We start from the raw sequence: 26,002 nt of genomic DNA, 5'->3' as shown, positions 1-26,002 counted from the left end.
TTGCAGCCTGATTGAGGAGTGATCATGCCAGACTTTGGCATTAGGCACAATTCTGACAGACTAGGAGAGGGGCCTTCACAATTTCCAGTCTCCAGTGAACTAAAAAAGAGCAGCTCAGCTACAGTGAGCTTATCTATATGCTTGAACAGACATAGAAAACATGTAGTCGTGGGCAGAAAGAAAAGATAGATTAATCTAGGGTGGAATCTTGAAGCATTTAAGACTCATTGAAAAAGAAATTAAGTTTTGTTATTTCACATGAATCAAACCTGGAATTAACAGGAATGCAAATTCCTGATTTTAAAGAAAATAAAACACATTGCAATATATATAAGCTGCCAGATTTGAAGCCAAATGTGTTTCTTTTTGAAAACTTTAGAAGATTTTTCTTCTCTCTTGCAGAGTTTGAAGGGTGGGATGAAAGGAAGAAGACAAAAATGGGTTTTCTTGGTGGGAACTCCACTGTGTCTTTTATCAGTTATTTCCACCCCACATTGATTGCTATTCTTACATCTAAGCCAGCATCACCCTGCTCTCCTTGGAGTCCTTGTGGGCCAGGGTCTCCCTGCAAAACAAAGTAATGACCAAGCTCTTTAAACACTCTTTTCTTTTTCTTGTATGTGCACATTCTTCTTTATACATTCCTTCTTTGTTTCTTCTTCTAAGTATTTTCATTGCAATCAGTTGTGTCATACTAATGTTGATTCTTGTTTTTTACAAATAATTTATACTCAAAAATTATAAACCAGACAGATCATGTCTATTTTGGATTTCCAGTTACTAACAGACTATACTAGGTCAAGGCTTCTGTGAAATAATTTCTGTTTACTTCAATTGGACTACATAAGATGAAATTTGCTTCCAAAGTATCATCAAAACCCAATTATTCTTCCAAAAGTAACCCTCCAAGTTTTTCTACTGCTTTCAGCACACTCTGCACAGACATACATGTATGCATACAATCCTACTTTTTCAGAGATAAACAGACTTCTGAATCAGTGGATTTTTCTCACATATTTGCCATCCTCTTAAACTTTCATTCACCATCAGTTTTTGCTACTGTCCAACTACTTATCAGCTTTGTTTATTCTTTCCAAACAAATCATAATGGTAATGCAAACCATGCTTTTCTGTTATGCTTCTTTCCTTGCAGTTTTGTTAAAACACCTGTTAAAAACTCAAATATCACTATATAAGCATGTATCCCAGCTCTTTTATTCTATTTAAACATCAAAATGGAGTTTACCCACCACCCTGAGGCAATAGCAGTGCCATAACAAAATGAGTATAGTCTGTTGATGCCCCGTGCATGCTTCCCAGCAAAATTTTTAACAGTATCCTTAGAACTCATTACTGAAAGCCTTTCAGGCTACTGATGTAAATTTGTGGAAGAATAACATATTTATACTAAATCCACATTTTCCATTAGCTCTGCATTGTGAGAATATTTCCATAGTCTTTGTAAAAAAAAAATTTTTTCCCATATCAAGCAGTTCCTAAAGCTTTCTGTGTTGCAGACAAACAAAAACCTCCTTGGTCACTGGACAGCCAGTAGAAATTAGCCATTATGCAGATCCTCTCTCCACAAAATAGAACAGCTTTCTTACCTGTGATGCCAGGTTTCCTTTTTCACCCTTAGGTCCAGTAACATTATTGTTAGTCCCAGGATCTCCCTGAAAAGGATCAATAGAAAGCTCAGCATTTTCTGTTACCATACCTTTATTACTTTGACTACAGCAGAAGGATACAGAAGTAGAATTAATTAAATTTGTAATTGCAGAGAGCAAAGAATAAAAAGGCTATTTTAAATGATGATGCTTGTAAGAACTCAATATAGGAAGTTCTGCAAAGTCCACCAAGTTCTTTTCCACAGGGATTAAAAGCATAATTACTAATGGAGAACAAACTAAACTGAAAATGTGAAACTGTTCTGGTTGATTTGATACAGTTAATTGAGTTACAGTCATAACTCATGAGTTTCACTTGGGGGCTTACACTAGAATGGATTCCATTTAGCCACTTAATGCTAGATCAGGTGAAATCCTGATCTCTCAAAGAGGCAAATTACCATGTCACTTGAACTCTTTTTTTTTTTCAATATAAGCTTTAAAGACAGGAGTCAGCACAATATATGACTTTTTGGAACAAAGTCTTTGAAATATATGTGAAAAGACAAAATTTTTTCTTTTCAAGACAAGAATTATGGTGTCTGCACTGGAATTTTAGTCCAGGGAATGCATTTATGTAGGTCTCTGGAACATGCAAAGAAAAAATGTGAATATAAAGAAGTAACTTGCCTTTGCATCATTATAAATTGCTAACTAAGAGTCAGTGCAAAGGGCTTTCAAGTGATCCAGAATTCCTCTGTAGGGTGGGAACAAACAGGGAAGACTGACCTAGTCCTGGTCTTTTCACCAGACTGTCCATGGCAGGGGGTGTGGAACTAACTAGATGATCTTTAGGTTCCCCTTCAGCCCAAGCCATTCTATGATAATTCTATGATAATTCTATGATAAGCAGCTCCAAAAGAAGTTATGTTGCCTATGCTGAAAACAGAAAACCAAACCAACCAAAAAATCATAAGCAAGCAGGAGTCCTCAGGCTTAAACACCTGCTTCCAAGCAACACATCAAAACACATCAGTCCATCTGCATCTAAAGAGTTCAGGACTCCTAGAATATGCCATTCTTCTTGCCGAGTACTGCATTTTCTAGGACTGAGAAAAACTCTTCAAATATTTCAGACATCTCTATCACAAAATCGAGGTGCAAATCAGTGAAATATAATAAAAATAAAGGAATGCACTTACATGATCTCCTCTTAGACCAGATTCTCCTCGTTCACCTGGTTCTCCTCTGGGGCCTTTTCTGCCCTAAATTCATAAAAAGAGCACAAACAATTCAGGTACAAGTATAAATAATATCTATGGCAGCAGAGTTCCAGATCTGTTGAAGTCAGTGGAGGTACACTGATTTAGAGCAGGAGTGACAGCATATTAGAGAACAGGCAGCTATTAAAAACAACTCACAGGCATTACAGACAGCATTACACTTTGGAAAGAGGTTTCCATAACATCTAAACATTACTGTAAGGGGTACTTCACCCATTTTCCTCTGCTGCCTTTCTCTCCAGAAGGTCCAGGAAATCCACGTTCTCCCTAGACTCAGAAAGGGGAGAGAAAGAAAGAAAAATTAATGTTTGTTCTTTCTACTAAATCAGGTTCTGGCAGGATTTTTTTCTGGCAGAATCTAGCTTCAATCACGTACACAATTCTAAACACAACAACAGAACTTCTGTTCAGCATTAAAGCCTATTCAAGGCACAAAATCTGTACCTTTGAACCCTGAGGTTGGTGTCTTTAATAGCACTGCACATTTAAAGTAAAGTTTACCTGCTCTCCATCAGTGCCATCAAATCCACGCTCACCATGATCACCCTGTTGCAATAAGGAAAAAAAAAGCTAATTAGCATTAGTCCACTTGTCTCTTTGAGCAAAGAAAGAAGAGGTCACCCTGCATTTGGAAACTTGAATAAGATCTGTGATTTTAATGGTTAATAAGAATAACAAGAATAATAAATTATAATTGCTATAACAATTTCTAAAACTAACTGTTAAGGATACTTAATGAGAAAAACAGCTATTTAAATTATGGATTTCCATCAGGATTTAAATTCTGCTTTTCCTTCCTTTAGCTTTTAAATATTTTCCCAGCTGCAGGACCTTCAAAATGCAAATATATTCCAAAATAAACTAGTAGTATTTGATCTATCATACTGATAACCTTGTAATTCTGATTTCAACCATCATATGTGTTTTTACTGTGCTTTCTTACATAGTTTTATAATATGAAGAGTGGATTGAAGAAACAGAAAGAATAACCATGACTGAAAAATAATTACAGAAGATTGATCTTGGACTTTAGGATTTTTAAAGAAACTTGATAACTCTTTCAGCAAGAGTACATAAATACCAGTGCTACATAAATATCAGTCACCTTCCCTTTCAAATTAATATCGTTTTTCTCTTCCCTTTGCCTGCAAAAATGATACGCTGCATTGCAAACAGATATGGAAGTCATTTTCCCACTAAATACTCATCCCAGACTTAAGGAGTTTGCAGTGTTAACTTGTGTGGGGCATCTAAATAAAGTTAAAACTATTAGACTCTTATCTCTTGTATGTATGCCCCACAATGTTTCAGACTCAGACAAATAAACTCAATTTTTACAGGGTATTGTGAAACTTCTTCCGTCTTCCTTTACTAGGATGAAAATGAAGGCATTAACTGTGTTGGCTTAATTTGTAGTAAGAAATTAATTTAGCAGAGACAACTAAGCAGAAAGCTGAAATGATACTCAACAAACACTGAAAGTGGCACAAGAACAAGTTAAAATTGTCAGCAGTCTCACTCTGATAGAGACACAGATATAAATGCTTTGTAGGTTTTGATGCTAAACTGATGCTGCAAACCTTCTAGTTAAAATTCCTGAGGAAGAACTTTAATTTAAAACAGTTCTGTATCTACTACAAGAAAAGACAGCTGGCTGTACATTTTGATTAGATTCGTATGTCACAAACAAGAATTTCTTGAATAAGCATTTGAGAAAAATTTTGAGCACTAAGTAATCATTACTTTTATTGAAGTGTTTTTTTCTATCAGTCATTTCCTACCTTGGAAAACCTGAGCCAAACTTCATACTATTAAAACATTCAGCATTTCCTTTTATTCAAATAGCTACAATAAAATGCCTTCCAGATTTAAGTAACTTCAATAAACTGCTTCAACCTTACTGAGTCGGCACAATTGAATCACTTTTTTTATGTGCTGAAAGTTTCATATTTTTATTTAAAATAAAATGTGTGGCTATAACAACACAACATAATGTAGATATTCACATATTCACTGGATTTCAATCAAGTTTGTGCAACTGGTAAGACCTACTGCACTATTTAACTTTGACAAATTGAAATCATCAGCAAGTACTCTCCCTCTTCTATAATCAGACATTTTGAACATTGGAAGAAAGACAAATTACTTCAGAGAATATAGAGAAAAAAAAGGAAAAGGAAAGAGAAACACATGAGAAGATTAAAAAGTTAGTACAGAGCAGTACTTTAACTAGAGCTGAGTTTTCAGAAACACTCTCTAACTTTCTCCAAGATGCTCAGTTATGGAGGCAAACATCTTCTGAATCTTTGAGGCTCATAACTCATTTTTAGAGTGATTTTGTATCAAAGCATTCAATACAAGTTAATTTTTTGATCACTGTGGCTTGGAAACTATTACTGTTATAGATCATTGTCTTCCAGGCTTCACTTTTTATTATTGAGTTGGTGACCATATCGCCTTCATGAACAGGTATGTTTGAAAGGTTAACAAGGAGACTTGAAATATCAGCAGATGAGATGACAAACATATCTTGAAGAGAAGTTTGGATACTGCAAATAATACTGTCAATAATAATCTAGAGAAAATTATGTCCAAACCCCCAATAAATATTAGTTACAACCTTTTTTTCCCTCTGCTCCTCTTCACAATTAGAATGAGCTCCATAGGACCAGAATTACCACCTGAACAGATTATCAAACTAGTCAGTAAATAAATCCTTTTCCTGTCAGTTAGACTAATAGACTGCAATAATATAAAAATCCAATTATGACTGCTAATTTTGATTAATGTGATAAGTATCTTAAATCCATCCTTATAGAACCATAGCAAAAGTACATTGAAGTCTGTGAAGTTTTTACACTATTTTTCTTCCTTGTTGATAATTTCATTTTACAGAGTGATATGAAAGGAAGGAGAACTCTGTTCTCAAAGAAAATGGATCACACATGAAAACACATACCTGACTTCCTCTATAGCCTCTGGCCCCCTGAAATTGAAAATAAATATAGATGAAATTTGGTAAAAGTGTTTTTATTGAGCTTGAAAAGCAGGGCACAATAGCTTATTGTGCAGAGGTATGCTGAGCTCAGTATTGGTAGTCCCTACTGTAAAACCTTCTACTGTCACATATGGGATTTCCTCCTTTCCTCTGGGAAGACAGTGCAGGCTTAATTTTAATTCCCACTCCATAAAGCTTTATAGCTTTAACTTATGCCAGCTTGGAGTTGGTGGTGACAAAGTCATCATCAAGTTGCTTAGTCAGCAAAATCCTGAGCCATTCAACCATGCTCGGGTTACACAAAATGCCTCTCAAAATGCCATTCCTACAGCTGGATCTTGATGTTCATCCATGCTTCAGGGAGACAGCACAGGGATTTGTTCCCAGCACAGAAAACAGTTATGGGAAATAAAATTAGGAAATGTTTCAAAGGTACACACTTGCCTTATGGCCTCTGACACCTGCACATCCCCTGTCTCCTTGAGTCCCACTGAAACCAGCTGGGCCTCTCTCCCCCTAAGAAACAAAGGAAAATGTTCAATGTCATCCATACAATGATGATTACTGGTTAATTTATCACATAAGACTAAAGCAAGACAGAACTGTATCACCATTCACTGCACTAAGGACACAAATGCAAGTCTCCTGGAAATTTTAATTCAGGCCATAAGAGAATATCAATTACTAATTTGAGTTGCACCTGGTTATTTGCTCTTACTATCATGCCATGTTTATACTGCATTATCAGTCTCTAACTCAATTGTCTGTACTTGAAGGTGGGTTGGTTTTTTAAACTGAGTAATTAACTCACTTTGCTTTTTTAACTGCCTAACTATGAGGTGCAGGGGCACAGAGAAACAGATCTATTTACCTGTTCCTCTAACACATTTTGGATTAACATTGATGGGTACAGGTTCAGGCACCAACTAACATCATCATAGCAGGAAGACAAATGTTTACTTACAATCCCACCTTCCTCACCAGGATGGCCAGGAGATCCTCTGTAACCTGTACTTCCCTGAAAAAGAAGAATTTAAAAGTAACACTGGGCTCACACTGGGTTCATCTCTATCAGATCATTCTGCACATAGAGATAGAAAACATTCCCTGAAAGATATGGTTATGCTAAGGAGGGCAGGCTTCCTGCATTTACACAGACACTGTGTACAGTCCTGTGTATTTGACATGGCTGGAAAAAACCTCCCAAACGTAAATCCAAGAAAAAGAACAATGGTTAATATACAGTTTCAGCTGTTATTTCAGAGACCTCTCTGATGGCTTAACAAAGCTCATTGGGATACCTGGCCAAATGAAACATCTTTCTAGTGATTTGGAAAAGAAAGCATTATAGTAATGAAATTCTAAGGTGAAATGAAAAATATATGGAGCTGGAAACTTGTTAGGACAAAGTTATTGCAATGCCTTGCAACACATAGGAACATTCCAACTTTATATTGGAAGTCATGCAAATATCATTACCCTTTGGGCAAAATTTGAGCAGAGAGAAACTGGGACACAGGGAATTTCTAGCTGCAAGACAACTATGTTTATATTCTGAACACTGTCTAAGCACCTTAATCTAGTCTTCTAGTAAAACAGAAAGGTATAAGAAAAGCAACAAGAGTAATGGAAAAAAACCCCAGTAAATTGGTTTATGAAGAAGTATTAGAAGACTATACTTTTCTTAAGAGATAACCAAAACTTCATTTAACTGCAACCATATAACTGAAGAGTGTGAACTGCAGATATCATTTATCTCACATGCTACTGGAATAAGTAGAAATAACGGAATGAATAGTAGTCAAATGGAGACTACATATATTAAAAACTTTAATAATTAATTCTACTAGTATGCTGTAGAAGTAGTCATATCTGTAATATTCAAAAAGGCTTAAAAACCCCAACTTTAAATCTTTAAACTTAAAAAGAAGTAATCCTTTTGGATCAAAACAGACTTATAGAAGAGGACATTTGGAATAACCAGTCACAAAAGGATAAGGCACATACCTAGTGAAAAATTATTATTTTCTACTCTCAGCATGTCAGTTGGAAGTTTCTCATTCCCAATAGATAATAAGGCTCTTAATTAATCAGACTTATTTTTTTAATCCCTCTCCATTTTCTGCTGAATTGGTGCAGTAGAGTGCTTAATGATTTTTATATGTACAAATTATTTTCATTACAAAAATATTTTGCATAGGAGAATGCAGCAGAGAAAGGATCACATTTCATGTTTCTCCTTCATCTGTCCTAGCATTAAATGTTATGGAGACACACATGCATGCTCTGAAACACTACAAAAAGCCAGAAAAACTTTGAAAAATGAAAAAGTTCTTGTGTAATATCTATCTTAGAACTCCTACCTTCCTTCCAGGATTTCCTCTGACACCATGATCACCATTTTCTCCAAGACACTTACAAATAACCTTACAGCATTTTCTCTCTGCAACAGTATCCTGAAAAATTACAAGAAAAATTTCATTTACATATACTAATCATAAACAAAGACTGATTTTCCCCCCACTTTTTGTTTATATCACAGAAGGACTTACAAGATTTCTCTGCAAAATGTTGGCAACATCTGCAAACCCAACATTCAGAGGTTCATTGTATCCAAACCCTCTGCCAAACTCTATTTCCCAAAATTCAGTCAAGTTCTGTGTATTGTCCAGGCCAACTAACAGAAGTGCATCAAGACCTTCAACATAAGCACAAATTTAAATTAGTGAATACCTAAATTTGTATTTAATTACAATCATTTCTATTATTGTAAATACAATTTAACCAACAATATAAACTTGAATAACAGCAATTCCCTGAAAGACTTACATTTTATGTCTTCAATACAATATGTTAAATGAAATTGAGCTATTGAGAAAAATGTGTAAGAGAAAAATCCAGACCAGTAATTTTCCAATTGGCTTTTCTCCCCAGCTGTCAGACCAGAATGTTACTCAGTGGCCAAACACAAGTTCAAACCTGCTTTTTCCTAGAGAAGTCAAGAGTTGTATCTAACCAATGGTGCTGTTCTCATCAGTGAGAAGGGTCCATCCTGAGTTCCTCCAGCTGTTGAAGCTGGACTCTAGAAACTAGAACCTCTGCACCTCTAGGCATGTCTCTGGCATCATCTGCCATACAGTGACAAATCAACATGTACACTGCTTCACAAGGACAAGCAAATACTCTCCCAGGGACTCCTGGGCAATTCCACATGAGTGTGGAGTGTCAGTGTCAAGTAGAAAAGTTGCAGTGAAGGAGTTGTACATCAGCCTGTGGTAGAAGGAGGCAGGAGCATCAAAGTTGTGCTGTAATACCTTTAAAGCGAAGTGACTCTGCTGCTTTCTTCAGGTCATCCAGTGAATCATCCAGCCCATCTGAAAATATTAACAGAACCTGGCAGGAAGGGGAGTAATGACAAATCAATTGCAAAGGAACTGAAAGTACAGTCTTCGTAAGAATTACAGCTCACATTGAGAAATGACTATGAGATGGTCAAATTGCACTACACTGTGGTAGACCTGAAATGTGATGGAAAATGGTAGTGAGGAACAATGAGAATGGAACACAAAAGCCTCTCTTCCTGGATAGCACTTCCATTTGAGGGATTTTTCTTGCTGAATATAGCATAGCTATCATATTATATCTGTCATCTTAACTTACCCACTGAAAAATTTTCTCTGATGTCTGAAGAGCTCTCTTATATGTGAATGTGGAGAAGAATTTAGAGCAAATTCTCCCATTCTGCAAGAGCAGCTCCTTATGGCTGTCAACACCAGGAAACGCATCCTCTCTGCATCTAATCCTCCGCCTATGTATATATTTATGTCCTTTTGTCCTTCCACATAGGCAGGTCATAATCCTTCTCCATCCTCTGCCCTATGTTTTCTTCTTAAGACATAAGGTTTGGCTCACCTCAGGATGCTAATAATTTGCATTGGATACATTTCCATCTTTTCAGGCCAAAGAGTTACAGTTAAGTTTCTTCCAGTATGGAAGAAAAGCACAGTTTCTCAGTTACCCTTCAAGTTGCCATTTCTCTCCAATTCCCTCTTCAAACCAGCAGAAGACTTTTCAGGTTCCACTCACAGAGTGGATTAGTTTGCCCAGAAAGAAGCTGCACAAGTAAAATTTGTCCTATCCTCAATGGCAATAACTTAAAATCCTCCTAAACTCTCTAACCAGCAAGTGCGCAAGCACATCTAGAGCTTCTTCCCTCCCACCCTTTACATTTTACGTTCCCTATGCAAGGCACAGCTTTGACCAATGCAAAACCCGTTACTTCTGTTAAGGTACATTTTTCCACAGGTGACAAAAGCAAACGAAGTGACTGCCACACCAAACATCCCACATCTGTACTAAAGCAGTCAAGAGACAAGAATTTAAGCTGAAACTAACTGGTAAGTTACCAAACATACAATATGGAGGCACTGGTACAAATTCTATGCTTGTTCAAGCACCATGTGATACAGCAGAGACCTGGACCATAGATGGGTACACTCATCACAGGTTGGTAGAGACAATGCTGTAGGCCTGGGTTTGGTTGGTTTTTTTTCTATGATATTTCCATTTTAAAAACAAGGGGAACGGGGAATGTGGGTTGTTACTGTGGGCATATAAATGTAAATATATGTAAAGGTATGTAAAGGTATGTTATTATGTTTACAAAGCATTTGTTTATATCAAGCTCTTGTGGGAACACATCCATTGTTGAAAATGCTGGAATTAGGTTCAACTTTTTTGCTGCTAAGCAAGTCTATAACAAAGAAAAGAATAAATTCAACCAACAGATAATCATGGTCCCTGATGAGTTTTATAACTAATAATCTTTACAGAACAAGCACGTTATTGCTCAGGATCCTAGGAAGATTAAATTGTGATTTCATATGCATTCTAAAGTCTTGTACTTTCAATTTGTACATAAACAGTGTCAGAGAAGAATACTAATCCACTGGTAAAATGCTGAGATATGCAGTATATTTATTTATAATAATAATGCCGAAGCAGAAAGAAGCCTTGCTTGATGCTGATCTCCAGAACTGACAATTAGGAGGAAAAAAGCATTGCTTTTACTTTTATGTCAAACAAGTTCTTTCTCTGAGACTCAAAACAAGCAAAATCTTATGTGGTCATGTTCCCTGTTCAGACATTTTAAGTAATCTTTAGAAAAAAACTCCTTAAATGTGCACCAAATTGGTGCAACTTAAACTGGCAAGTCAAACACAACTATACAATTGCTGTAAAAAATAGAATGCAAACTTGCATCTGAAAGCAGCAGAATTTGTAATATGGCTTCCTCAATCCATGCCAGATGAAAATTGGTGTTTCATAAAAGCAAAAATAAAGTTGGAAGATGAAAACCCTTAAGTATTTAGCAAGAATTAACCAGTTCTTCCTTAGTAGGAAGGTCTTCCTGCATGGAGACCTTAGTAAGTGCTAATATTCAAACAGCTTCGACAGGACATACTCAGTGCTTTACAGAGCCAGTGCCTTATCAACGATAAACTGTCAAGGCATTGATCCTGAAACACTCCAATGAGATCTGAATGCCTTGAACTCAAGTTGAAAGAATCCCCATTCATTTCAGGAGAGATTAGATGAAACTTTATGCTTCTCCCTTCACCTCACTTCAAGATGGATAAATTATCTGCAGCATCTAGGCAGAATTTCCTGATCATCAGTTATCTGTAAGTGGAACACAGCTTTGGGAGTTTTTTTAATTATTGACAAGTTAATGGCATGAATAAACTCCTGTAAGGAAATTTCTCAGATGAACTTTTTTTGTGACTTCTGTTTCGATCTGAACAAAGATACAGAATCAGGAATAAGAAAGTTGTTTCCTTTTAGGAATAAGAGTTCCTGAAAGAAAACTACTTTCCACTGCCTAAAGTACAATCATTCCATGGTAGATATAAGAAGGTTATCTGTGGGAATACTCATCACATGTATTAAGCCAAATGTTCTGGGTACCATCTCACTACAGGAGTTCCTAGGGAACTGTAATTGATATATCAGGTTATATCAAGCAAAAAAATAACCAGAGGTTCTATATAAACTTAAGAAAAGACAAGGGTGACTGAGCACTTGCACTGGCTGTCTGGAGACATTGAGGAGTCTCCATTCTTGGAGATCCACAAAAGCCATCAGGACATGGCCCTGGACAGCCTGCTTTAGTTAACCCTCCCTGAACACAGGGATTGAAGAAGGTGACTTCCAGGGATTCCTTCTAATCTCTACCATTCTGTGATTCTGTTTATTAGCATCATCAATTCCTGAACTTCTTTTTGTCTTCCTGATGTTTTACAGACCGCATCAGAGTCTGCAAATATTACACTGCCTAATTTTTCCAAGATATATGTTCATACCATTAAGTTACCTTAACTTTAGCAGAGGTCACATTAAAGAAATTCTCCTCAAGTGCCTGCAAAAAGTCTGCATTCATGTAGGTGTCCACAGTGGTCTGTGCACCTAAGAACTTCTGGATGATCTCTTCATTATACTCTTCAAAACCAGAGTCAAAGATTAATTGTTTGTTCTCTGCCAATACTTGGAACTTGAACCCAATTTCAACTGGAGCATTGCAGCTGGTATTTGGCAGTGATTTCATCTGGAGTAGAAGTGTGGGGAGGAATGCTTGCAGTCTCTGTTTCAGGAGCATTGTGGCTGTTGGCTGCACACTCCTTGAAATATCAATTGCTATAGAAAGATCTATATTGCATTCTGAAAAAAAAAAAAAAAAGAGGAAACAGGGAACTATAAACATACATTCTTTGTGATCTTGTTTTCTGTCAGAGTCATGTAACAAAATTCAACATAGTAGATTTAAAGCTGGAAGTAAGAATCAGTGAGATAGGTTTTCCATATACATATATATAAAATGTCATCAGCCCACAGGTTTCAGTGTGGCCATATGAACTTGCAAATACTAAATTACTCTACACCTGCACATTCCCAAACTGCAAAACATGTCTGTTCTCCAGCTGCCCAGTGTCCTCAAAGGGCCTAATCTTGAAAATATATCTATGAGCTTTGCTAACAACTGAGAATGTACAACACAAATTCCAGCTATGAAGGGAACCTTAATGACTGACTGTGCTCTGTCACTTTGTCACAAGACCAAGTGATACATGCAAACATAGAACAACAGGTCAAAAAAACAAACATGATAGAGAGAGGCAGCATTGACTACATGAAATGTCATAACCATTGTGAAAAATAGCTGCTGTAAGGTGATGGGTACCTCAGTTATGGAATTGCTTGTATTGTTCTTTGTAATAACAACTAATAGTGTGATGTGGTTAATTCCTCCCTCTGTCCCACTCATCTTGCCCTCATTAAAACCTCAGCCAAGCTACATGTTTTTTTCTTCTCTACCTTGATTATTAATTTCTCATGTTGAATTTTATTCTGTGATCCTAGATGCATTATTGTTGTACCTCTGCAAGGAAGTCAGAGGCATGCAATTTTAGTGTATAACAGCACTCTACCTAATTTTATTCCCTTTTCATTCATTGACTCTGAAACACTTAGGAATCACAAGACTGCTTTGCTAGTTTGGGCTTGTTACTATTATTCCACATAATTTTTCTGACTTTTCCCTCTCTCATGGAAGAGATAAATGTGTTCAGTTCTTTAACCAAATACTTCCAGAAATAAATATTCCAAATACTTTAATCTCAGAGGGACCATCGTTATGTTTCAATATTGTCACTTGTGGTACAAACTGCCCCCTAGAGGGTATGATCTGCCAGAAAGCAGTGTGAAAATCTTTGAATGTAAAAGGTCACATTGAACAAGATTTATGGCTAAAAAAATCTGACATTCAGACCTCAGATCAACACCAAAAATCTACGCCTCTTATCTTTTCAGCTCACAACAAAATAATCAGATATATCTCTACATGCATACATGTCTACACATACATGTGAACACAAAATCTTATGGATATTTCTTCCAGTATGTGTTCATGTACAGGACACAGAGTATGTGTTCACAATGAGATTCTTCTAAGACCTGGGTCTTTTTAGTCACACAGTTTGGAGGCAGAGTGAAGGATAAGCATGAACTCAGCAATTTTGCCCTGACAATTGGTCATCCACAGTGCTCAGCTCTTTAAATGTTCTCTGTCAAGTCCTCAGTGTACCAGCAAGAATAACAAAACAGCAGTAAATAGTTTATTTTTTGGGCTACTATTTGTGCATGAGAATGCGTAAAACATCTACTGGTAGTTATCCTACACCTTGTTGATAATCTCTATTTATTTGCAGGAGTAAACACCTCTGTGTTACCAAACACTTTTTCTCACCGCCTGTTCTCCTATGAACATCCACATTGTTAAACTGTTCTATCTTACTGCTGCAAAGGTATCTTTTTTCTCCTGTCAACATGCTGTCCCTGAAATGAAATTCTTTAAATTGAAAAACCTGTCAGTGTAAGAGACGGTAACTGGAGAAAAGGGAATTAATATATTTATTACAGGAAAGAAGGTCAGTGAATATATTAAAACAGATGACAGGACAAGATAAAACAGACTTCACAGAAAGCTGATCTTCATTTTATGAGACAAATTTATGCACATCTTAGCAATAAATATGTCCATCACTGAGATGAAACCCAATATGCTTTCCTTAACTTCTCTCTCTCTAAACAAGTGTGCCTGTATGCATATATAAAGTTTACTGCTGTATCTCCCATTAAATCTCCCTGTTCCCTGCCATGAGACACCAGGAGGTGCTACTGCGTCAGCTACGGTCATACTGCTCCATAGCAGCACATTCCCCTTCCACAGCAGCCCTCTCTCTCTGCTTGCAGGAGCCAGGGAATATTTTTTCATCTGGGAGTCTGTTCAGCTCTTGATGGGATAAAGAGTGGGTGGAAGAACAGAGCTCCTACTGACTCAGGCCCAGCTGTTCTCTCTGCAAACCACCTGAGCAGATATAATTCACATGAATTGCTTCTGTCTTTAGGAAAAAGGTTCAGCTCTTCATTTTGGCCCCCAACACCCCAGCAAACACCAGCCAATTTTGGGGTAATCAAGATCTCACTAGCCTAGGATGCATTAGAAGCTCAGCTCTTGCTACAAAATGCCTTGGACAAGCAGTGTGGTCATCTCAGTGTTCCTTTCTCTGTAAGTTTCCGATCACAAAGGGAATGAAACCTGGAGAACTGAGTTGGATCAATTTTATGGCATAACAAGGAGAACAAAGAGAATACATCCAACACATAAAATATAACATCTATGTGAACACAACACACAGGAACTTTAACAACAACAAGGAGCTTTAAAGGACAGTCACAGTCCCTAGAAGGATGAGCAAAGAGAGAAGAAATGCTCCAGAACTGTCTCTTCTTGCCATATCCAACCAATGCCATGCACTTACACCAGTCAGAAGAGATTAGCTTTTTGATTTGTCTTGCACTCCATTTTTCTTTTTTACAACTTAACAAACACATCTACAGTATTATCAAACTACATAGGTGGCATGAATATGTAATGTTAAAGAGCAACTCTGTATGTTCTGTACTTTAGTCTTCCCACATTATAAGGCAACTGGCAACCCAGCACCAAGTCAGAATCAACTCAGACCCAAAACCAGCAGGTGATATTTTTAAAAAGTTGCTATGCTAACTAAAGGCATTACTGAAGCTTTATTTTCTTAGGGGTTGGCAGCCTCTCAGGCTGTGTGGCATCCAATCCACTGTTGCCATATAAAAGATATAGTAAGAGATACCACTTTCTTTTTCTCATCTAGGAAAAACTTTTGGATAGCACCTCAGAATTACCATGGATTTGCAGTTCACATCTTGCCAATACCTCCCACATATCCAAGGCTGGATCTCCTGACACCCCCTCTGCACAGTGCCTCTGTGAGACTTCAGTTTTGTTGACAGACAGTGGCTGCTGACAGTCCCACTGAAGCAGTATGGTCAGCTGGAGATGACAAAGCTATGTTTCTAGGATGTTGTTTTTAAAATATCACTGAATTGCCTGTTTCCCTCTTTTTATTAAGATACCTGCTGAGGCTATCCGCTCTCGCTCCTTTCAGGCACTGAGGAACTATGAGGGCTTAATGCAATGCACTGTCTGACTTCAGAAGCTATTTACCATAGCAAGGAGTGTAGTGGCTCTTGACTGAAGCAAAGTACATGCTGTGAGTTGCAAACATGGGCAGTATTCTTTGGTAGAACCATTGCACTGCTGTGCAGTTAGCTCAGGTACTTTTATCAGGGACTGCAGAAAGCTGTGTGGATATTTGTCATTATACACCCAGCAAAAGTTTTGTTCCTTACCCTGACCAGGGAGATGTTTGCATTAACAGACCTGACTGACATTATTTTTGATGGTTTTCAGTGCATCAAGATTTTCTACTGTGAACTCTCATCATCATCATAGCATCATCAGCTATGAAAAACAGCTCCCAAGGGACATTTTATCATCCCCATGTTAGCTTCAAAGACATAGATCCCATTGCTCCTTAAAGCCCCTTGCCCCATCCTCTACAGTCTTAGCAGAGTACTCACTGGAAAAGACTCTGGTCAAGCTGCTTTTTGGCTACCAGCACTTGCTATGAAGTGATTCTCCAGCGCTGGAGGCTCTGCCCTGTTTTGGTACCTCCTTCTTTGTAATGTAGATTTTGTATCTTTTTAAGGAATAATTTTTGTTATAAAAAGTGTTCAACAAGAATTCAGTGTATGTCACATCACTGTGCTGAATCACACCAACACAATTTTGTCCTCCCATTGATCAATGTGCATGACCATGAAGTCCTTTGTCCCTATACTCCAGAATCCATCTACCAGGAAAATTATGTCTGTCATGGAAGCTTTCCTGCTGACTGAATAAATAAGTTGTAAATTCCCTCTTTCCTTAAAGGTTGTGTAATCTAATAGAAAAGTAATTTTGAATCCTAATTGCTTTTCAGAATCCAAGACCTATTGGCCTTTTGAAGAAAAACCCTCCCATCTATTCTGCTAAATTTTTGTCACCCACTATTTCCTTCTTTTCCCCTGATTATCATACAGAGGGTCAGAAGATACAGCCTTCTGCAACACCATTCAAGGGAAAAGGAGAGATGCTGAAATCCACAACATAATTTTCATTCACAGTCTGCTCAGAACTTATCTGCAGTTAATGAATATTAAACACTTCTGTATGTGAAACACAACCATTGGAATGTGTTAGCCTGCTCTCTCTCAAGAGAGCAAAGGAAAATTTAGTCATGCACTTTGAGTTCTATTCTGCATGCATACATTACTAATTAATATTTATTTTCTGAGGGAAAAAAAAAGTTCACATCAACTTAAGGAGTACTAAGCACATTTCTTTGTAGTTGGTGTGAAATTCATGTTTCCACAAATTCTGGAAGCATATAACACTAGCAGAGCATGGATGGAACAGTCATTACTTCCTCGAATCGACAGTCATGCAGAAAATATCCTGCAACTGGGCAGAACACTTCTCAAACAGATCTTCCAGAAAGGCTGACTACCAAAATGGAACTGCTAAATACTGTGACTTATCTTGCTTTTGGCAGTGTTACAATTGTAAGAGCTTTATGTTACTTTTGCAAATATGAAACCCCAGCATGCATGAACAAACAAAATTTAATGAGCTGTTCCATTAATTTTTGCATTTTTTTGCATTTTTTAGGAAAACTATCCTATTGTAGTTATAAATTTCATAAAAACTGACCACATTACCCCTAATTATAATTCATAATTAGAAAAAATGTTCTTCAATTCTTCATCTCCCACTGATATTGGGTACAAATGTAAAAAAGTAGTATTGCTATCAACTTGAAGAATAATTTCTTTAGTGTATTACCAGACTCCTCTGCCTCTGTAGAGAAGGCGAAAATGTAGAGAAGAAAAAGTGGTTTCCAGGCATCCATTTTGAAAACCTTCCTAGGGGAAAAAAATCAAAGCCAAAGATATAAGAAATACAGAGCATAATTCCCTAAAAAAGACACTTTTAATTGTGAAGGAATGGGATAAGTGCATTTTATTAACAACATGCAGGCTTTCTAGCTGTATGCAATTTAAAGTAGCACTTTAAATTCATAATTTTCCCCTTAGTTTTTAACATACAGGCTTTGAACACAGAGCTGTAGGAGTTTGACACTGAAGTACAGCATATAACCAAAAGGAACTGTTCAATGCTTTGCTCTCACAATCATGCTTTGTTCTGATTCACACAGCTATATTTACCATGATCTAAAATTCAACTAAAAGCAAGCTATTCACAGTGTAAGATTAATGGGAGTTATGCCTTTAAGATTCCCTTCTAGCCTTGAAATTTCCCACCCCCACACCAATTTAAAGGAAAGCTTGGTGGTGTTATCTATATGTGATACACATAGATAAGAAAAGAACAAGCACTCATTTACAAATTCAATACATCAGTGGGCCAGTAACAAAGACAGTTGTCATAGAAAAATGGAAATACAGTATAAAAATCTCCCAAAAGCCAAAACTCAATGTTGTGGATAATGGGAATGAAAATCTCTCAGAAAGTACAAAATTAAGGCATGTTGAGCTTAAGCACACTAAACAAATATTAACAAAACAGTTTTGCATAACTCTCTATTCTAGGACACAAGTACACTTGATTCTGCGTTTAATAAATCATTACACTGTTTATTCTGTGTCTTAGATCTGCAAAGACAACTTAGTAGAAAGATTACAGCTGGTCTAACATAGCACAGGACTAAGTCCAGGTTCTTAGGGTAGCGGTATGTAATATTACCCTAGGTCTTGTAAATAACAAAAGGCAATGAATAGAAATGATGTGATTGGATCTGTATTCTAACCTCAGGCAAGAGCAAAACTTAATTTCCAAGTATTGCCACACCAAGCTGCACTGGAGTTCTTCAAGCGTTCTTTGCAACCCTTGAGGGGAAAAAGCACTACGTTTCCTATATTTCAAGACATTTATCAGATACTGGCACTTTTCACTTTTAATACAACTGCAATAACACAGAAATTCTAGCTCCAGCTGAGGTCCCTATGCAACCAAAGAGGTCCTAGGTATTATGTAGTCCTCAACAAGAACAGACAGCAGTGCTGGGGTTGATGCATTGAGGAAGCCTCCTTCATGCCTTTGCACACCACAATTTTTTTCCATAAGCATTACTAACATAAAGGAAACTGTTTTGTAACCATTTTGCATGCTGTCTCCGTAATTAAATTTTATCTTGGATTTAATTAATTTTTCTGCATATATTCCAGAGAGTTAATGAATCTCTTAAGAGTTCCCCTTGATCACTTTGACAGAGATTTAATCCTGTTATCAATTTTCACTACTACACCTAATTATATGAGCCTATTTTTTAGATGTTAATAAGCTAAAACTTTATATTGAGAGACAACTAAATATTTTAATGGTAGCCCCAAAAAATAATAATGATTACTAATTTGCATTACTGGGTTAGACAGTTCCTGCTCTGATAACACAGTTATTATGCCAGAGCAGCATTAACCTCATGAACTCTCTTGTTTGAATAAATTGCACACAGATCTATAGACCCAGCTAGACATGTACATATTCAAGGACAGATAAGTAAGTTGCTGCCAGTATTTCCAAAGCCTCCAATCAGTGTTTTGCTCTAGAAATTTCCAGGACCGAGTATGTGAAAAACTCAAGAGCATCAAATAGCAGCAAGCTTTCAAGGTATATCTGGATGCTCACACTCAGTAAAATACAGTTGGTCTTTTAGCAAGAGGCTAGACTTTCCTCAATTACATAAATATTCAAATATCATACCAAAATCTAGCTCTTACTATCATAATATATAAAATAATCTGTGAGTGTTTAGCTATGCATCTATTTCCATGCCTCCCAACAGCTGTGGTCTCTGCCTCCTTTAGCTTCTTCCAGCCCCACGACTCAAGAATGTTCCCTTAGAATGTTCCCAGTTCTTCAGGTCAGATACTCTAGACCTGAAAAATCTCTCCCACTCTTCCTAAACAGTGAGTGCAGTTGGGAACCTATTTACCACTTGTTTCTGTTTTCCCTTAATTAATCCCTACTGGCATCAGGCAGCTTCTTTAAATACACAAACACTGCAATTTAGAAACATGTGCAGACTGATTTTCCTACTTGTATTATTTATTTTGCTTTATCTTCACATACAAAATTCCAATCATGCACTACAAGCTGCACAGATAGAGGTGCTTTAGGCCTTCTATGAGTATTCTTCATTTTTTACTAATGCAAAATGAGAAGTAATTTAATGGAAAATTCACATCATACAGCTCATAGATGCTATGGATCAAAGCCTAAATAAACTCTCTCAGAAACATGCAGTGCTACAGAGCATTACACTGGCAATATCTTAATTCTAAAATTTATTTGAATGTAAAATAGTGTATACAAGGTATTAGCATAAGGTACTTATATATGCACAACTGTAGTTGCTTATACAAATATATATATAAGCATAATTATGCAAGATGCTAAGGCAGCAATTCTCCAAAATCTAAGACATCTTTCCACTTTAATTCTGTATTAGGAGATAAAAGTTGAAAATTATTAAAAGTCCTTAGAAAACAGTATAAAATAATACATATTTTAAAGTTCATTTTACTGCCAGCATTTTTACATATTTGTTCCCAGATATACACATATATCTATAAAAATCTCGAAGGAAGAAAAATATCAACATTACTCATGAATCCTTTAAATGCTTCCTGAAGATTACTTGCCCATGTATTTTGTTTTTCTTTTTTTTAACCAACTAATGTCCCAGTCTTATCTTCAGCTGCTTCAATGTTTTAGGCAGCTAATAAAGTAATTCTGTAGATTTTTGCTGCCAGAGCCAAATGCACTCTCAAATGATAATATACTTCTTAAGCATGCTGTCAAAAGCATGGAGATCTTGAAGCAACATCTCTTTTTCACCTAAGATTTATAAGCATCTTGCATACAGGATTCTCCCTGCACACCTGACTGGGAACATTTTCCCTCTTGTGTTGGTATATACTAAGAGAAGAAACACAGTCTTTCTTGTTTTAACTTAAAATCCCATCTCTACCAGTGCAAATAAATGTGATCACGTAGTTTTCTCCTACCTACTGAAGTACTCCAGTTAGATTACTTCAATTTCTACATGCTGATTTCATTCCTTCTGAAGGCTTTGAAATAAGATCAAGTCCTGGAATACAGCAGAGAGAAAGCTTCAACTTACACGCCCCACTTAGTTATTTCTTTCCTCCACCATCTCCTTTTCTCTCACTAAAGTAAATTTAAAGCCTGGTTTTAAACTGTTGAATTTCCTGGTTTCACCAAACAGGAAAACAAGAGGAGTCCATCCCACCCTCCTATCTTACAACTCTCCTCATATATCCACTTATTGAACTTTAAACACTGAGAAATCATAATACCAGAAGAAAGATAAATGTTGCTGTAAATTTAATGCAAAATACTTTCTAGGGGTCAGCTCTTTATGTAAAGGAAGAAATTTTTTTTTTTATGTCCTTTCTACAATCACATATTTTTTTCTACATTATCTTTTTGTTAGCACTGAAATGTCTCAGGAAGAAAGCTGCTGCTTTTCTCATTGCAGGTTTCCCAGAGAAAAAGGAATTTCCTAATGATTCCAGTTATAATCACAGGCCAGGCACTGATTCAAGCAAGGAGACCCTGGGTGACTTACCTGACTTAAGAAGTCAGAGTGAACAACATGAGGTTCAATATGTTTCAATGGGTGATTTTGTTTAGAAGGACATGCAGACACAGCTGGAAAGGACGTGGCCACCAGGACAGGCACACCCCCACAGACAGACGTAAGTACAGACAAGCATACAACCAGCCCATGAGGAGTCTACACCCAGTCTTACAAGGAAAAACTGACTGACACTAAAAATCAGTTCCCTTTACCATCAAAATCAGTGTCTGGCTGTCCATGAGCAAATGGGATGGATGTTTACATGCCAACTTCATTTTAAAGAATGAAGAGACAAAATTATTTTCCATTTCAGTATTAGGTGCACCTTTTATAAGCCTATTGCATATTTTTCCATTTCTGTGTAGAGCTTAGTAATTAGCATGATCCTGTAAGTAAACATTCCTTATCTTTCATACTTCTATATTCCTGATGGTTTAAACAGAACAAATTGCAATAAGTACACATTTACAAAATTTTATAAGTAGACCCTGGTATCCTGGCAGTCTCAAACAGTTCTTAACCAAACATGAAATTAAAAATAAAATTACAGTTTCTCTCTTCAGTCCAGAATATCCCTCAAAAACAAATCTTCTGACAGAGACCCCAGCTATTTTTTACATCTCCATATTTGAAGTAACCATACCATAACCATATACCATATATATAACCATAGCCACACTGTCCCCTGAAGTTAAATGTGTTGAAGGTATCAAGTACATATGTATATTCCCTTAGGATCAGGACAATTGCCTGAGAAGTCCTGAGCATCCTCTAAAAAATCTCTCTATTTTACACCTTTCCTTTGCTCAGCTTGAGCAACCTGAAACTCCCATAATGCATGATAACGAGACAAGCAGAGCTGTCCTTGCTGCCTGCTAGGTGTCAGAAGTAAAAATTCTGTAAGACTCAGATAACAAATTTTCTGACACAGCTATGTTGCCTGCCCTAACTCCCAGTACTTTGCTTCAGGGAAATCTTCACTGAAAAGTCTGTGGTTTCTACTCATAAAGCTATTTTAACACAGAATAAAATAAAACAAACGGCTGAAAACCTCATTAGTTGAAAATTAAATCTAACCAGAATACTTACAATATCTACCTAAGGCCACAGTTAGCTGTTCTGAGAGCCTGATAAGCTTTTGCTTCCTCACTTTGAACACTGTAATTAGCTATTTACTAATCACACCCTCATTTAAACTGCTGTACTCAGTTAAAATTAATTAAAGCTTTCCTCTAAGTGTATGAATTCAACTAGACTATACCAAGTTGTCAGTAATGAACATAACTAAGCACATTACTACAGCTTTAGACACTCATGCTTTAGTTTCCTCAAGAAAGAAGTCAAGATGAAAGTTACATTTCACCTTTCATCCCAGATGGGGGAAAGAATTTTAAAACCAAACCCAGTAAAGGGAGCTGTGAAACTTAAGAGTCTTTAAACCTTGAGTTAAATGAGTTCTTACCTAGCAATGACTCATTTTGACCCAGAACTGGTTCACTTTCAAACTCCTAAACACTCTGTTCTTTGGCCTCAATAAAAGAAGAGCAGAAGGGGACCTCATGACAATTTGGGACTGTAACCAATAACCTGTATATACTTAGTTCACAGGCAGGTGAATGTACCTTCTACTAAGGGATTTGTTAAAAGGGGTAAAGGAGGTCAAAAAGAGCTCCTTCATACGGAGGAGTAGTTTTCCCACATCAGAAAGTTCTTATGGAACTAGAGATGCATTTGTTATTGTTTCTCTCTCTCTTTCCTATCTGTTCTGACCTTAGACTTACTTTGTTGTAGTATCATGTCAGTATCAAAGAAATATCATGGCAGTGCTACAGATTAAGCTTGTTTACATACAGAAAAGACTATAAAAGCGATCAATAAAAAGCATTGAAGCAGGAAAGCAAAACTATTTCACAGACCTTGTAAAATGGGCCAGCTAAACCTGGAGGATGATACAAGTAATTTTTCATATCCTTGCCAGTCCCTTTGACTGGAAAATAGACAAATGTCAACAGCATAAAGGCAAAACTGCCCACATGTGCTTCACTGACTCATTTAGTAAAGGATATTAAGTGAACTAAGCACAAACATTTCATTCATGAAAGCAGCTTCTCAAAGCCAAAAGTTCTTAAGAAAACCAGCAGATGTGACCCTCCTACTTCCAGGAATATTGAGTGGGAAAGCATCCTATCCACAGGAGTAAGTACTCAAACTCATCTGGAACAAATTAATTTTATAACAATTCTTGTTTTAGAATAAAAATAGTATAAGTCCACTCATGTTGAACTTCTACAAAGTGGGGAATTTAAAATTGATGACAACAGTTTGTATGCAGCATTACACAATTTTTAAACTATCAATTATTCACTAACATATGCTAGATGTATCTTTGAATTAGGATTCTAAAAATAGGAGCTTACTGGTGGTCGCAAGATGCAGATTCTTGCTTTATAAAAACTTAATGCTAGAAAAATCTTACCTTGCAATAGCCAATAGAAGTAAAACTTCTGCCAACATACTTGCTTAAAAACCCCACCTAATTATCCTCTCATTTCAAATGCTGAAAATCATTCATTTTTACAAGAATCTATCAATTTTGATGGCAGGAAAATATGAAGCTAGGAAGCAGCAAGACTTTTGCTTGTGAATATCTTTACAAGACTACAATATCACCCATAATTAGTTCAAGGCTCATGTTGTCTTGTCAAATGAAACATCATTGTAAAATGAACAAAGCAAAGAGACATACACATTTTTGAAGCATGCTGGTATTATTACTAGGTGCATATTTTACTTTGAATCTTTTGGAATAAATTTTATTTATCCAAAGTCTCTTTTCTTATTCATTGACATGAAGGAGATTTGTTTGACTGAATGATACTGTATTTGGAAGAATTATGTAAATGACTGTATGCAGGCCAATTAGAGCTGAGTAACTTTGTGGCAATCATCTTTAAAACTGCAGCTGTTGTGAAACCAATGAAAATTAAACAGCATGTTTTATATATATTGCCACATCAAGAGAAGAATCCATAATAAATTCTGGAAAGCAAGTGTGGAAACTGACACTTTCCCAGGTGTCTGCATGCCTATACAGGTAATTTAGAAAATGAGTTTTGTGACACTTGCCATGCACTAAAGTCACAATGCACCAGATAAAATGTAAGCTTATCCATATGTATTCATTAATAATCCTCAGAAATGCTATCTCACTATAGCAGATCTTGAAAAACAGTTTTGTGAGGAGTTAAGAAACTTAAAAATGTAGCTTCATACAGAATCAATATAAGACCAAAATTCCATTTTTTCCCTGAAGGCAAATAAATTTAAATACAATTTGGCACGTCTGAAGTGTTGCATTTTCTCAAAAATCAGTGTTCTCTGATTTTTTTATTTATTTAATGCTATAATACTAAGCTTTTAAATGCTGAAATGAGCTACATCACACTTGCAAAATGAGTGTTTTTCATACATGATTAGTCAGTTCTACACAGGACTGTCTTGGCAGATGAAAGAATATCACTTGAATCTCCGAACTACTGCTGAAGGTTTTGGGTTCTCTTCCTTCAAAGCCTTGTCTCTGATGTTCCAATCCAGCAAGAACAATTCACTTCATGTTCACATAAATTCTTTCACCACATTTTTTATATTGACAATGCCCACTGAAATTCACTTCATGCACACTGAATAACCTATGTAGAAAATGTATTTTGAGATAACATACATACAATTAATAATAGCCATGGAATTTGGCCTCTACAGCATCATCTACAAAAAGAAATCTCTGTTTCCCTAGGACCACACAAAAGAAAAGAAGTATAGCTTCAATGTTTTTTCCCTGAGCACTACTAACATTTCCTGGACAATGTTTCAGTTCAAGACTACCATATGCCTCTAATTATTTACTGATTAGAATTCTTGCATGAGCCATTATGTTTCTACATTCTAATTTTGCTTTGAAAGGTTGTAGGTTAAGTTCAGATGTAAAAGGGCTTCTAAACAAATGCTTTTACTTTCTTTGGTGTCAGGAAGACTAAAAGGAAGTGGAATCTTGCACACTGTCCTGCACAACATAGTGACATACAGATAATTTAGCTGCAGTTCAGTCCCTTTTTTAAAACATGCTAATTACTTCCAAACACTCCAACCAGAGCTCCTGGGATCCTCTAAAAATTCAGAAGTGGGTCAAAATAGCACCCAGAGACACTGGCCTCAACAGACAGTAAAGTTCCCTTCAATGAAAGGGACACAGCAACTACTATGTTACCAATGGAGTCATTGTAGGTAAGAAAAATGCTTCTTCATGTTACAGAAATGTTTGAGTTGTCTCAAACTTAAATGGGGAAAAAAATGCTGAAAGCTCGATTGCCCACATCAGAGACATTGGGTTTTCTGTTCCCTTCAGAAGGGAGTCTCATCCATCTTTTTTTCTTTATGGAAGCAGTTTTGATGCAG

The 26,002-nt window shown here is 36.6% G+C and overlaps 1 protein-coding gene across 12 annotated transcripts in view; it reads right to left on the bottom strand.

Moving 5' to 3' along the window:
* Positions 1–26,002, bottom strand: part of LOC135298299 (collagen alpha-4(VI) chain-like) — a 55,926-nt gene that overhangs the window by 14,872 nt on the left and 15,052 nt on the right. For 10 of the 12 annotated variants that reach the window (XM_064415908.1, XM_064415886.1, XM_064415910.1 and 7 more), the window contains 14 exons: positions 20,955–21,037; positions 17,710–17,789; positions 12,262–12,605; positions 9,203–9,281; positions 8,441–8,586; positions 8,252–8,344; positions 6,853–6,906; positions 6,333–6,404; positions 5,850–5,876; positions 3,392–3,436; positions 3,104–3,157; positions 2,810–2,872; positions 1,608–1,673; positions 512–565 (listed from right to left, as the gene is read on the bottom strand). In XM_064415908.1, coding sequence (XP_064271978.1) covers positions 512–565; positions 1,608–1,673; positions 2,810–2,872; positions 3,104–3,157; positions 3,392–3,436; positions 5,850–5,876; positions 6,333–6,404; positions 6,853–6,906; positions 8,252–8,344; positions 8,441–8,586; positions 9,203–9,281; positions 12,262–12,605; positions 17,710–17,776 — 1,164 coding nt within the window. In that variant the 5' untranslated portion in view covers positions 17,777–17,789; positions 20,955–21,037. Of the gene's footprint in view, positions 1–511; positions 566–1,607; positions 1,674–2,809; positions 2,873–3,103; positions 3,158–3,391; positions 3,437–5,849; positions 5,877–6,332; positions 6,405–6,852; positions 6,907–8,251; positions 8,345–8,440; positions 8,587–9,202; positions 9,282–12,261; positions 12,606–16,406; positions 16,526–17,709; positions 17,790–20,954; positions 21,038–26,002 lie in introns of all 12 variants that reach the window. The other 2 variants (XM_064415930.1, XM_064415939.1) reach the window with 2 other exon arrangements.

The sequence above is a fragment of the Passer domesticus genome, chromosome 1 (assembly GCF_036417665.1).
Source record: "Passer domesticus isolate bPasDom1 chromosome 1, bPasDom1.hap1, whole genome shotgun sequence".
NCBI classification, from domain to species: domain Eukaryota; kingdom Metazoa; phylum Chordata; class Aves; order Passeriformes; family Passeridae; genus Passer; species Passer domesticus.
The sequence above is the reverse complement of the archived record's forward strand: the minus strand, read 5'-3'. Positions and strand labels throughout refer to the sequence as shown.